General features: G+C 42.7%; 1 protein-coding gene across 1 annotated transcript in view; it reads right to left on the bottom strand.

The window, feature by feature from the left end:
• FER1L6 (fer-1 like family member 6) overlaps positions 1 to 13462 on the bottom strand; it is a 126594-nt gene that overhangs the window by 47093 nt on the left and 66039 nt on the right. Inside the window, exons 17-23 of the mRNA XM_019519545.1 lie at positions 13150 to 13269; positions 11106 to 11258; positions 8106 to 8292; positions 7251 to 7375; positions 6372 to 6506; positions 5600 to 5749; positions 834 to 944 (exon numbers count right to left, since the gene is read on the bottom strand). Of these exons, the coding sequence (XP_019375090.1) occupies positions 834 to 944; positions 5600 to 5749; positions 6372 to 6506; positions 7251 to 7375; positions 8106 to 8292; positions 11106 to 11258; positions 13150 to 13269 (981 nt within the window). The remainder of the gene's footprint in view (positions 1 to 833; positions 945 to 5599; positions 5750 to 6371; positions 6507 to 7250; positions 7376 to 8105; positions 8293 to 11105; positions 11259 to 13149; positions 13270 to 13462) is intronic.

The following is a 13462-nucleotide window of genomic DNA, read 5'->3' as shown; positions in this document are numbered from 1 at the left end:
AGGATAATAGCAGCTACCCTGCTCAACTAGGTCTCATGGCTACATCTAGATATGTGCAGGTAACTGAGTCAGCAGGCAGACCTTCAGAGGATGCAGCTTTCCTTTAGAAGGGGCTTGGAAAATGGAGGCAGCAAGGAGAGTTTTGAGTGGGGAAGAAGTTCAAGTGTGAGAAGAGCAAGTGCCTGGTGTGAGCCCTTAAGAAGCCTAATGTAGGAGGGCTGCTATTTTACCGGGAACTGGGTGATGTGTCTAGAAAGGACTAGAAATACAGGCCTAGAGCTGGCCAATGACTGCGTTGAGTTTGATTTGATATTTTCTTGAGGGTAATTGATGTTAATGTACTCCTTGGTGGAGAACTAAGGTCATCTAGATGATGGAGGTAGCTAATCTGCTGCATGAGTGCCACAAATAGCAAGGGAAACCTGTGTGTGGCACGTGGCAGATCAGGGAGGGAGCAGGGAATACAGTGACATATTGGGCAGACTGTGGAAAGCAGAGGGACTGGGCAGGAGAAAGGGAATGGACTGGCACTTGGAGATGGTGTAAGGTTTTGTCTGTGGCACAGCTACCAAAAAAGCTGGCCCCCATTAACATGGACAAGCTATAGCTGAAATCTGGCCCTAGTTATTTTCAAGATCAAACTCAGTGGGCAAGTTACCCATAGCTTTCAGGGCCCCTACCTGACCTGGCCCTCTGAATTGTTTTCACAATCCCGTGGAATTTTACTTATGTGGCTAAATAAAAAGCTTGCACAGCTAAACCTTGTGGCCTACTATGACAACGTAGGCATCTGAGAGTCTGAAACAGTTAAAATATTGTTTTTGGCCACTTACCTCCACTCTGTATTTACTTAAAATTGGCCGGATGTTGGCTGGAACTGCATAAATCTGGTTAACATCAGGTGGATCTAATGCGGGAAGGCTCTGGGGACCAGAATCAGGAACCTAAGAATGAAACGGTTGATAGTTCTTACTGGTCTGTGCAGAAATAAAGATCTGCTCAGAGCTTCCTGTGACTTGTGCATAGAATAGAGCACTTCACAACGACTAGAATTGTCATGTAAATGCAACAATGAGAAAATGCTTTGCATCACGAGAAAGACAGGGCAAAGATTTCAAGGGGAGAAATCATTTTATGTTCAACAGCATGTATTCAGGCAGCTCTCCAGAAAGTGTCTCCCTTGACTTGATAGACCATAATCAGCTGTAAGGAACACATTACATGCCCTGAGTAATTATACTTAATAATATACTAACTAAAAGGCTGTCAAAAGATGATACTCTTTTAACTATGGTTCTTATTGAAAAAAAAACTAAGAAGGGGTGAATGGAATCATATACTGGCCACTATTTCAGAAGAACAGTCTAGAAAAAAATCCAGCAGACAACATTATTTAACCATCTTTTAAGGTGATCATGGCTCTGTTAACTCTACCTGGAAGTCACACAAAGTCTGGCATAACAGGGGTGACTTGTCAAAGTAGAAATGCCGTGTTTGGGAACAACCAAGCCTTGGAAATGTCAAGGCTGAGTCCTCCCTCTATACAGCATCCCACCAAGACTCTGGATGCAGGCAGCCCTTGTGTTTCTTGTAAGTGAGCTCACATGTTTGTATTCACGTTTGGGATGGGCAAAGAGGCTGATATTCATATTTACCTCATATACCTATTTTGGATTGTGTGTGTATGTGTGGGTGGGGGGGTAGGTGGAAGGGATGTCATAATATTTGTATATTATCATTGACTTGAAGAATTCACTTAGTTGAATGACATTTACCTGTCACCATGCTCTGGGTCTCCCATTTCCCTGCATTTTTATTCCTCAACCCACAGTAAGTTTTCAAGAGTTGTTTGGTTCCCTTCCTTCCTCCCAAGTGTCTATAAGGCAGACCTACATGCTGCCTGGTTTAGCAGAACTTTGCTTTTACTTGGTTAGGCTATGCCAAAAGAGCACTGATCTCTTTAAGAAGGATCTCTTCTCTACTAAAACAGACTATGAATTTCTAGTTTACAGATTACCTTGTGTCTTGCTTAGCAACTGTGCTCAGCTTCATTACAATACATGAAGAGGTGGATATGGGAGAGGATAAGATGTGAAGTGTTTTCAGGTTAACTAAGGGACTGGGCAAATAGATCAAACAGATGGGCTGTATTGTGATACACACTCTCTACAAACAAAAGGACATAGATGGTAAGAAGCAGCAATGCCTTGTCAAAGACACTTCATAATTGCAAAGATAAATTATTGCTACTGAAAAGTTAAGACTATCAGCTGCCATCACCAGGGGACCTGTGAATTGGTTCTTTTAAATAGGTGTCATCTGTCTTTTTTAGGTACTGATATGTGCTGCTGTGTAGGAGGCTCAATTAACATAAGGAAGAAGAGATATTTTCCTGAGTACCTTGTAGGTGCAGAGAACAGAAGGGTGTAAAATATATCTCCTAGTCATTGCTCTGCTGTAAGAAGTGATGGCAATAATAAAACTAACAGTAATAATTCACGTTTATATACACTATAAACGTGAATTACCTTTTGCCTTTTACCTATATGAATCCCAAAGCACCTTGTTTATTAGATTTCATGGAGTTTAAGGTTAGAAACAGGCATTAGATCAGCTAGTGTGAGCTTCTCTATATAACAGGCAACAGAATTATACCTGTGTACCTCAACTAAACTCAGTTAGTTAGATTTCAGCATTTCAGTCCTCAGAGCCATACGCTGTTGCATGCCGTAGAACAGGAGAAACTGGAGCATCACCCATGCCTGAGGTCCCCGCGTCACAAGTGTACTCAATAGATAAGATATACCCCGATGCTCTGAGCAGGCCTGCATACCCCATGGTGCAGAGGAAAACAAATCAGCTCCCTGTGGCCTTCACATCCCTGCCACTCTGATACCCCACCCTGTAGGTGTCAACCAGTCTGATCCTGCAAAAGTGAGCAGGATCTGCCAGCCGGGAATCTAAGATTTCTTGGATCGCCTCAGAGCTCTGCCCAACCCATTTGATGGTCTGTCTCCAGATGTAGCCAATCTCTGAAAAAAAAAAGGTGGGGGAGGGGGAATGGAAAAGAACACATCTGGCCAGTGAAACGTGTGAGGGGGTGGGGAATTTATTCCTGACTTCTGCAGGCAACACAGCTGCTGTTTAGCAGCAGACCATAGGCCAAATCTTCTGTCTGCCACACTATGAAACCCTAAATAGAACTGCGTTTATATAACTTGAGTGGTTTTACTTCAGTGCCACACTACAACTATGTGAAGAAGTAAAGATTTGCACCCTCCTGGCTGGATCCAGATGTGCAGACATGTTCAGTTTGTGGTGCTGCAAACCTCTTTGCGGTGCCAGAAACTGCACGTGTTGCGTGTTTGACTGTGCTGGGGCAAAATTTGCTACTAGGATTTCCTACTCCCTTGTCTTGAGACACACTGTGCCCCAGCCAGCTGGGGAGCTGTCTACTCCCCCGTCTCCACGTGTCTATTGGGGCACAGGGTTGGGGCAGTGCCTCAGCATGGAGGCTGTATGCTGGCTAGCCCCCTACGCTGAGGCACCCTGTGCCCCAGCCAGCCCCCATCCTGAAGCACATGGAGCAGCAGGACAACGTGTCCCTCTGTAAACCACTCGAACAGGGGCATTCACTGCAGCACAAAGTAGTGGCACAAATTTGTGCCACTACTATTTGTGCTGCTGCAAGTGCACGCCTCTGCTCGTGCGGACGTGGCCGTTAAGTTTATATTGCATAGAGAGCGCTAGGGGGTTAAGACACTGGCCGAGAAAGAGGAAGCTATTCTTTCACATGATTTCAAACATAAAAGTAAAGACATTTTGGTTAAAAAAACTGGACACATCTTTCTTTACAGAGCTTGTTTTGTGGTCACAATCCTAATTTCAAGCGAGGCCCATTCTGAGTCACAGGGGACTGTGAAATTGTGAGGTCAAAATTCTAAATTACCAATGTCACAGGTTTGGGATGTGAAAATAGTCCGTTAATCCAAGTGAATTATGTACGAAGTGAAATAACTAAAAATAAAATGGCAACAGTTTTAATGCAAGGGGGGAGGAGGCAGGATTTCTATACAAATCGAGTAATTACACAGATGGGAACTGTTCCAAGATGTCTGGTCCAAAAACATCTCTAGTTCTTGAGAAAAGCACCTTGTGATCTTGAATGACTGCAAATGATCAAGACTGCAAGTGCTCATTAGTCATTCTCTTAATCTCCTGTTGCTTGAAGTCTCTTAAACGCTATTAAAATATTCAAATTTATTTTAACCCTTTTGTGGGGATAACAATCTTAATTTTGACAAAGGAGTGTTTCTCCCTAGATACTGCTACTCTAATGCAAAATGTCACCAAAGGGGTGACTGGTTGCCTCTGAAGCACAGAGTGAAATTGTGATTCTGGATTTATCATTTCCATTTTTCTGCTGAGTATTGTCAAGAACCCTTTGACAACAGGTGAGGCTGCCAGCATGACAGGCCTCTGAGACTGAAACCTTTCAAATGTTTTAAAGTCTCTTGGCTTGAAACTGTTCTTTACTGTCCACATAGTTGAAAAATCTGACGTGAGACTCTTCAGGCTCCAAACTGGTGAGATTAACCGTAAACACCGTGAGGATGGCAACTGCTGGGTCATTTTTATATTTACTTCCCAGCTTTTAAATCGGGCTTTCAAGAGATGTTCAGATAAGTGCAGCCAAAGGTGCTGTTTTCTTTGGCCAAGTGAAACAAAATTGAATGTTTGCTCACTAGAAATGTGGATGAAATGTAAATTGAGGGGAAAAAAATACTATTCTCCTATCCTCTGTCCTCAATTAAATCCCCCAAAGATGATGAGCTCCCTTCAGAAGCATCAAACAGACATCACTAAAAACAAAATTTAGCTCCACATGCTTCAAAGTGCAGTTTCACCCTGGAAAGTGACTGTCAAAATGGCCTCATGGTTTCAGGTTTTGCATCTTTCATTGATCCCAGAATACTCTGTTTATTAGTTAAATGATTTTTCTCCTAATTAGTAGCCCTGCAAACTCCCTGTAGGAACTGAAAGACACAATATTGTAGCTTGTTGGCATCTCAGCAAGGTACCTTCCTTACCAGAATAAGGGCAGAATTTACCCTGCATTTGAAAACTAATTAACACTTGTTCAAATCCACTGCAGCCAAACCAAAATCCAGCTCATTCACTCTCAACTGCCTTAGCTCCATATTGCTAACAGGCAGAAAAGCTGGCACGGGGGACTTTGCTAAAGCTGGCATGGGGGACTATGGACAAACACAAAAAGCTGCTCTGGGCAGCAAGAACATGCAGGGCCATTTCCCAGAACTGAAGCCCACTTTCAATTGAAGTCAACAACTGCAGCATGAAAGAGAGGGGAGTGAGGCCCAGACGATCACCAGGACTCGCAGCTGTGGGAACAAGGGCAGGAAGTCTAGCTCTGACTTCAAGACACAGAGGTGTGACAGATACACTGGGCTCTAGGTATATAAGGTGTAAAAGGAGCTTAAAAAGGGGGTACCTGCTTAAGTGAGGGTGGGACTGGAGCCAAGGTATATCTCTATCCTAGATAAGGCCAAATCTTAATGGTCAAACGATTCTAGCTCACCTGTAGTAGCTCAAAGGTAGCAAGAAGATCCCCTCCAGAGAGATTTCCACAATACAATGGGTGATAAGTCAGTTTAGGTGGCTCATACTGCTGGTCAGCGAGTCTTACCACTGGAGAAGCCACTGTAGAGCCAATGTATTCAGATTTACCCTAAATAAATAAGAATACATACTTCAGTCTTTTCCGATGTAGTCCAAATCTAACAGCAGCCTTCAAGACCCAGTTGAGCATGTGCAAGACCCAGATGTATGAGACTGGCTTTTAATATCCTAAGCACTGCATGAAGCACACAGTAAGATACAGTGGAAGGCAGCTACTGAAATGAAGAGAGGTGAATTTTTTAAACCTATTTGAAGCTTACCAAACCTCTGGGTTCACCATTCAGCAACTCCAACGCCTAAACTCTAAGTCAGTGAGATGACACCAGGCTTGCATGGGCCAGGTAAATTTGGTCTCTGTCTACACGTTGAAACAACGGTGTAATTGCATACAAATAAAATAATGCTTCTAAATGGTTCCCACTCATTACCCTCTTTAGATCTGAATTGAACAGCAATGAGTTGAATCTTGGGTTTGCAAAGATGTAACTGAAGGCCAAGAATAAATCTATGCCTTAGACTGCACCCCACTACAATATTAAGCTCCATTCCAAAAAGCCAGAAACTGATGCATCTGGCTAGGGAAGCCTATGAAATAACATGGCTCTGTTCCTTTCAGAGACAGTAATCCTGTGACAGCTCATGTATTTTAACAGGAAGTATTTCATGTTTACCACTGCATCATCATCATACAGCTCTATGACAACCACTGGAGGGAATTCAGCAATTTCCTTTCCATCACCATGAAGTACAATGTTATTGAACAGCAGCATCTGATTCCAGGTAGGAGATAATGTCTGAGAAATAATCTAATGAAAAACAGAAAATAATTCAAAAAGCTGGATAACAGCGTTATGGTACAGTGTACAATATGATAGACCCCCAGAGATGCCTCAAAAGTTACCTCTTGTCCTAATATTGTATGAGCGCTTCCTATTTCTAGAGCATCTTCTACATAAGGATCTCAAAACCTGATAATTTGAGACTGATCAATCATTTAGCCAGTTTCAAAGGAGGACTGGGCAAATTCCTGGAGGATAAGTTCATCAGTGGGTATTCAGCATGATAGTTAGGAGTGCAACCCATGGATTAGATTTCTTGGGTCTCTGAATACTGGAAGCTGGAGAGGGAGAGGTGCAGAGGATAGAGCCATCTGGACAGGTCTTGCATAAGTACTTTCTTCCTTAGTATCCACTCTCGTCCACTGGAAAGGACAGGATGCTGGGCTGGATGGGCTTGTGGTGTTACCCAGCATTGAATTTCTTATGATCCTGAAGCCATTTATAATGTGTAATGAAATAAGCCTTATAACATCCCTGTAAAGGAGTTAGTAGTTTTTAATTAAATATTATCTACATTTTACAGAGGGAAATGGAACCATATGATACTGGCTGTCAGCGATGAGGGATTCAATTAAATAGATCTCTGTTCCTATTTGGTATGGCAAGTCCAATATGGCTTTGAAAAATTAATCTATCATCTCATTTTCACGGCTGAAATTAGACATCTCCATTCCTTGATTATGCACGAATGGGGCAGCCTTCAGAACTTACCTTTGTGGTCTGGCAGTGTGAAACAAATGTGACTTTGGCAAAGGGATCAGAAAGTCCAGTGCTGTCTGCAGCGATGAGCCCCCTGGCCTGATACATGTGAGCTCTCAGCTGGAAGAAGTGCTGTGCTGTGTCATTACAAGAAAAAATATAGTCGTCAACTTTGTGAGAATCACACCATGTGTGCATAGAAAGAGGATGAAAACAGAGGTCCAGCCTCTACCATCCACTTTGGGTAGCCCAAAGCCTTTTGCAACATCTGAGCCTAACAACACGCTAATGGGATGGGGACATGTTACTGTCATCATCCTACAAGTGGAAATTTGAGTCTTATTCTCTGACATTTTCACTTTCAGTGTCAAAATGAAGATTATCTCGAGTCTGTTAATTTTCAGTCTATGGTCATTTGACCAGACTGTCTCTTGTACACATTTATTTATTACATAGCATGGTACATATGCTTTACCAAGAAAGCTGATAAGCCTCTCCCTCTGGGACATTTAACACTAGACAGTATAAATACTATAATCTGTGCTGTGCAAACCAAATGTAGAATGAGTGGAAGATAGAGGGAGCGACATAATATAACAGGCCCCTTCCTGCTCCAACACCTATGACTCCATGAAGCAAGCGAAGCTTCCATGAGGCTCATCTTTGCAAGTGGTGAGTGCTCAGCAACGCTGAACTCAGCAGCCAGAATCAGCCTCCAAGAATCAAAACATCTACCATATCTTAAATAGAAAATGCAATGATTTCAAGCAGACATCTTGAAGGTTCACAGCCCTGCTAAATCAGAACATCTTGTATCTAATACTCCTTAAGCTTCTTGGCTTCTATACTGCAGAAGTACTCTCTTACTTTTGTAGCGCAGATAGGCAGGGTCAGCGGCACCATGGTGCCCTGTGCTAGCTGTGGAGGGCACTTCAGTCTCATATCCAGCAGGCAAGTTCTCCATAATGGCGTGGGCATACTTGACAGAACCAAGCCAGAGGTAGGTGTCAACTTTTGCATGTACGTTCCAACCTGGTGGGCGTTTTCCTGGTAACTGAAGAAATTCACACAGCAGTGACAAGTGCCAGAAAGAGAAATTGTTCAATGTTACGAACAGCTTAGACAAGGCATGTTAGACAAGGAATATGTCCTTGGTGAATATACTGACAAACGCAATGCCTACTTCACAGGAAGAATGGCTGTGGGACATACTTGACTCTAAGCAAGAAAATAACTGACTTAGCTGGAAAAGTCTGCTTTGAGTGGCAACCCCAGTGTAGCATGAAACCTGGTTTATTCTACAAAACACATGCAAATTTGTCTCTTCTGGTTGCTCTCTTAGATTTCCCATTCTTTAGTCCATTTTTCAATGGATGTTACTTTCCTGTGCTGCTGCTCCTGGTCTTAATATTACTGTATTACTGCATAGGCAGGGCAGGAAAAATTCATATAAAATGGTACAGTTTTTTACAAAAACTTCCACAATATTGACCTCCTTTCTTCTCTCCCATTCCTTCTCTGCTTATTCTGCATTTTACACTGTTTATTATTAGGAAATTCTTGTCATAAAAGCAACTAGACTATAATTACATTGCACTATTTTTCCAAGTCTCTAACAACTGAAGACTATTTATCTGGTTTGGTTTGTTTTGTTTTTTGCGCCCCCCCCCACACACACACAGTGTACCTTTGGTATTTTAAAGAGAACAGAAACATCCCACCATTGGGATTTTCTGTCAAGTTTCCCAATTACAATTTGTTTTCAGATAAAAACAGAACTGACCATACTGTGCCTATGAGGTTTAACCTAATTGACCAAAACAATTCTTATGCCAGATCCTCTCATTGAGCTTCATTTTGTGTTCAAAATGACCGCTTCTAAAATGGGCTTTATCTAATTAAAATAAAATCAAGCATTTGAATAGAAAGAGAAGTCATCTCCCATATGTAAGGTTTGAAAAAATTCAACAAGTTGCTTTAAAAAGAATGGTAAAAATAAATGCACTGAAAGGTTTTAATGGATAGTTAGAGGTGTGCATAGCAAACTACTTTGACAACTAGAAGAAGGCTAGATACCCTATCTGCTCTCTAGATAAGCTTGTGTGAATAGTTTCAACTATTACAGAATAAGCTACTAACTGTCTGTTGTTTCAGTAAGTTCAGGCTTTTCAATCAAGCTATTGACAAGGGGCAGTGATTCAACTCTGTGATATTTCATTGTGTACTGTTACTGTACATACTGCTTCTGTATATAACATCCACTAAGCCCATCTTGTCTGACACATACAGGCTGTAGTACTTTATACATATTTCTGTATATGTGTGCATATACATGTACATACATACATACACACACACACACACACGTATCACATATGCACACGTACTTTAAATTGTAGCTATAAACAATTTTACATTCTATCTGAAACTGTGCTTCCTTGTTGTCTGAGCATAACTGTTAGCAATGCGTTGGCAATTCTGCACGGAGTTTTCAAAGGCTGCATTGCAATGTGTTTGTTAGAGAATAAACATTTAGTGAGGCTGTACACATTGTATCTGTATACGCATGTATATGGACTTAAGACAGACACTGCAGCAACAAAAGGAATAAATCACTTAGCAGGATGGTGGACATGTATAAGAAGAGAAGATAAACAGGTAAAGATAAAATATATAGTATTTCAACTAAACATATAGTTGAAATATGAATACGCATAACATTGAAACAGAATATGTATATATATGCATATATATACGTGTGTGTGTGTGTGTATATATATGTGCGTGTGTGTGTGTATATGTGTGTATCAGTGTCTTCCAGCTTCTTCAAGTTAACTCCTTATTTAAAGTCAACATCCTTACATTGATTTAAAATAAGTATAAAAATGTATTGGTAATAACAATGGTAAACTTAGAAAATCTCTTTGTGTGCAGATTCCAAATGTTTGACAGAAAATGCTTGACTTTGAAGGGGCAGAGCATACACATAGTAGAGAAGCAATATTTTGGGGCTTTACTTCATAATCAGATTTTCAGTGCTTTATTATGGGCACTGACAGACGTGTAGGCTCCTGCTCTAACTCACGGCACTTTACATGAAGTGCCATGACTTAGAGAGCCCCCCACAAAACTAAAGACAGGGGAAGTGGGGATTGAGCCTGCCTACAGGAGCCCAAGGAGCCTGCCTGCAGCTGAGGAGTCCCCTTTCTCCCCCAGCCCTGCTCCCCACCCCTGCTCTGGGGCTGTCACTAGGAAGGGAGGTGGAAGGGATGAGGGGTAGTGAGCTGGGGAAGGTCAGGGAGGCTGCAAGGTGAGGGGGCTCCAATCCACCCCCGCCCCCCTCCAGCTCAGGCTGGGCAAACCCCAGCCTGCAGCTTGCTCCCCCTCTCTTCCTGCTGACAGCCCCAGGGATAGGGCTGCACTGCATCAGCCCAGCCCCAATCCTGCCACGAATTAACATTAGGGAACAAAAGTTTGCTAAGGTGCTGTGAAGTGCAATGCTTTCATCTGCTCCCTCATCTGATCTGGATAATTTGTCATATGATCAGCCACATTAAAAGCATTCTGCATCCATGCATGTGTCACAGCACGGCTTTAGAGCACTTTCAGAGGCTGATCATGCAAGAAACATAACTTCTGCCTGCGCCTTCAGTCTCCTGACTGCCTTGTGAGACTCTCTGGAGGTCTCAGTTCACTGGCTGAAAAACACTGCTTTTGCTAATGCAGACAAACCCAAAACCGTGTTGAAGCTCAGATGGCTAGAACCTAAAATGAAATTCCTGGAATGAGACCTGGATAAGGACAATTTCCAAAGAGTTACCTGCTAAAAAAACATTTTAGTAAATGATCCTGATGTTCCAGACTTACTTTCAGGAAATGGGTTTTAATCTTCCCACAGGTTTTGCCTCTCTGCTCAGCCACAGGAGAATAGAGTACATCTTTCGCTGAGATCCTAGCATAGGCAACTCTCTTGTTGTTGCTGAGCATCCAGATGAACACATCGGGCACAGTATGCTGAGGCTATTAAAATGACAAGGACCAGAATTTCAGTGCTTTGAACATTAAGCTAATGAGTGATGCTCTTTTTACAAGCAACCATCATTAATTTGTGTTAAACACCAACTCATAACAGCTGATTTTCTTCAACTATTTGACAAGGCAAAAATCAGCATCTCCTGAGAACAATTAGACATGGATCATAGATTAAAGAAACAATTAGTTTGTGCCTCAAAATTCAAATCTGTCTCTGAACAAAGCCAGAAGTAAAGAGCTTTGCACAGGGCCTTAAGGAGCTCATGCTGTTCAGATTATCAAAGAAAAGATTAGTAGATGACTTGATTATGACTTATAAGGACCCACAGAGGGGGAAAAGGCTATAATAGCAGATGTTTAATTTTTCACATAAAAATAATATAAAGATACAGTAGTGAGAAGCTGAAGCCAGAAAAATTCAAACTAGGAATAGAGTGAACTTTTTAAACACAATTTTTAACCACTAGAGAATCTTGACAAAGGATGTGGGATTGAGGTCTTTAAACCAATATGGAATTTATTGCTAAAAGAGATGGCCTTGCACCACCAGAAGTTAGTGGACATGGTGTAGAAATGACTAGGTGAAAATCTAGGGCCTGTATTATATACAGATGACACTAGCCAGTCACATTATCTTCTGACCATTAAATCTGTGGGCTTAGTCCTTATTCCCCATTAGACCATAGGATAAATAAGAAAGAGTAGACACTGATCTATTTTTCATAAGGCCAAGACTGAACAAGCACTAGCAGCAGCTTGGAAGAGGAATAACAGCATTGGCTACTGTTGTAACTGAATTCCTTCATTACCATCTTCAGTGTGAGGGTGCAAGATTCAGAGACAAAGATCATCCATATAATTAAAGATCCACTGGGTGACCCACCTCTTCCACCCCTCATCCGTAGTGAAAATTAAGGCTTCATAGAGCACAGCTATATGGCAGACAGAGGGCTGCAAACTGCAAAACTGACGCCCTAGATCCTGCTCTTCCATCATGGACCTTTCATTAAGGCCCCTTCTTTGCTCTAGATCAGGGGTTGGCAAAATACAGCCTGGAGGCCACCAGGCACTTTCATCTGGCCCACAGTGGCCCCCAATGAATTGAACCCCACCCAGCCCTTTCACACAAGCGTAGGAGTGAGGTGCCTACATTCGCTCCCAACATATACTATTATGCTTTGCTCCCACCCTCGTAAGCACAAAGGCCCGACCTAGGCAGCACTGGGTGGGGTTGCTACTGCAGACTTCCCCGGCATCCCGTTCCCTCCAGGCAGCAGGCAGGGAAGTGGTGGGGTTGGGGGGAGCTGCATGTGGGTGGCAGCGGTGCAGAGCTCGGGTGGGCAGGGTGTGGGTGTGAAGGTGGGTGGGGAGTATGGGGACCCCTCCAACCTTCCCCCCGTGGTGCGCAGAGAGAGGAGGCAGCAACAGCAGCAGGGGGGATGCTGGTGCCTGGCTCCAGCTAACACTGCACATAACAGCAAGGAGCTTCCAGTAGCAAAGGTCAGGTGTTAGGGGTGGGACTTCCGGTCCCAAGATGGCAGCCAGGGGGGCAGGGCAACCTTCAAGGGGGGGGCTACCCATGCAGCCCTTAACAGCTCACTAAACCTTGTTAAGCAGCTCTCCACCCAAAATAATTGCCTGCCCCTGCTTCATCATTACTTTTGTCTGAATCTCACCATGGAACTTAGCATGCAAGTGCACATCTGGCGCATCCAGCTTCACCTGATCACTCTGCTCTGGCCACAGGGACATTTCCAATATTGCAAGCAGTGAGTGGGGTGATGGAGAGCAGTGGGCATCCTCAGGTAGCTGGCACTGAGCTCGGGATTTTACTGAGACATTGGGACCTGTATAAAGTTCTCTGTTGGTAGTGAATTACCTCATCAACCAGGAATCGAATTTTCTCTATAAAGGTCTGGGTCTCACGCATCATTTCATCCACGGATATTTTCTTTTTCTGCTGTTGAATAATTCCTTGAGCATCATTTGACAATGCTTCCTGAAACAGGAATAGATGGCATGTAAATATTTCATAGATGCTATTGTATTCATGAAAAGCACGTCAAACTATACAACTAGACATGCAAAGGAAAATGTGTACTTAGATTCACACTGAAAAATGTGGAAGTGCTTTACCCTGAAGTGGGAAAAGCTAATGAAATGTTTTTCTTGTCAAAACAGAAGAAATTTAC

This window comes from Gavialis gangeticus, unplaced genomic scaffold (assembly GCF_001723915.1).
Source record: "Gavialis gangeticus isolate Ggan-Ray unplaced genomic scaffold, GavGan_comp1, whole genome shotgun sequence".
Classification (NCBI taxonomy): domain Eukaryota; kingdom Metazoa; phylum Chordata; order Crocodylia; family Gavialidae; genus Gavialis; species Gavialis gangeticus.
Note: the sequence above shows the minus strand (reverse complement) of the source record. Positions and strands in the feature narration are given on the sequence as shown.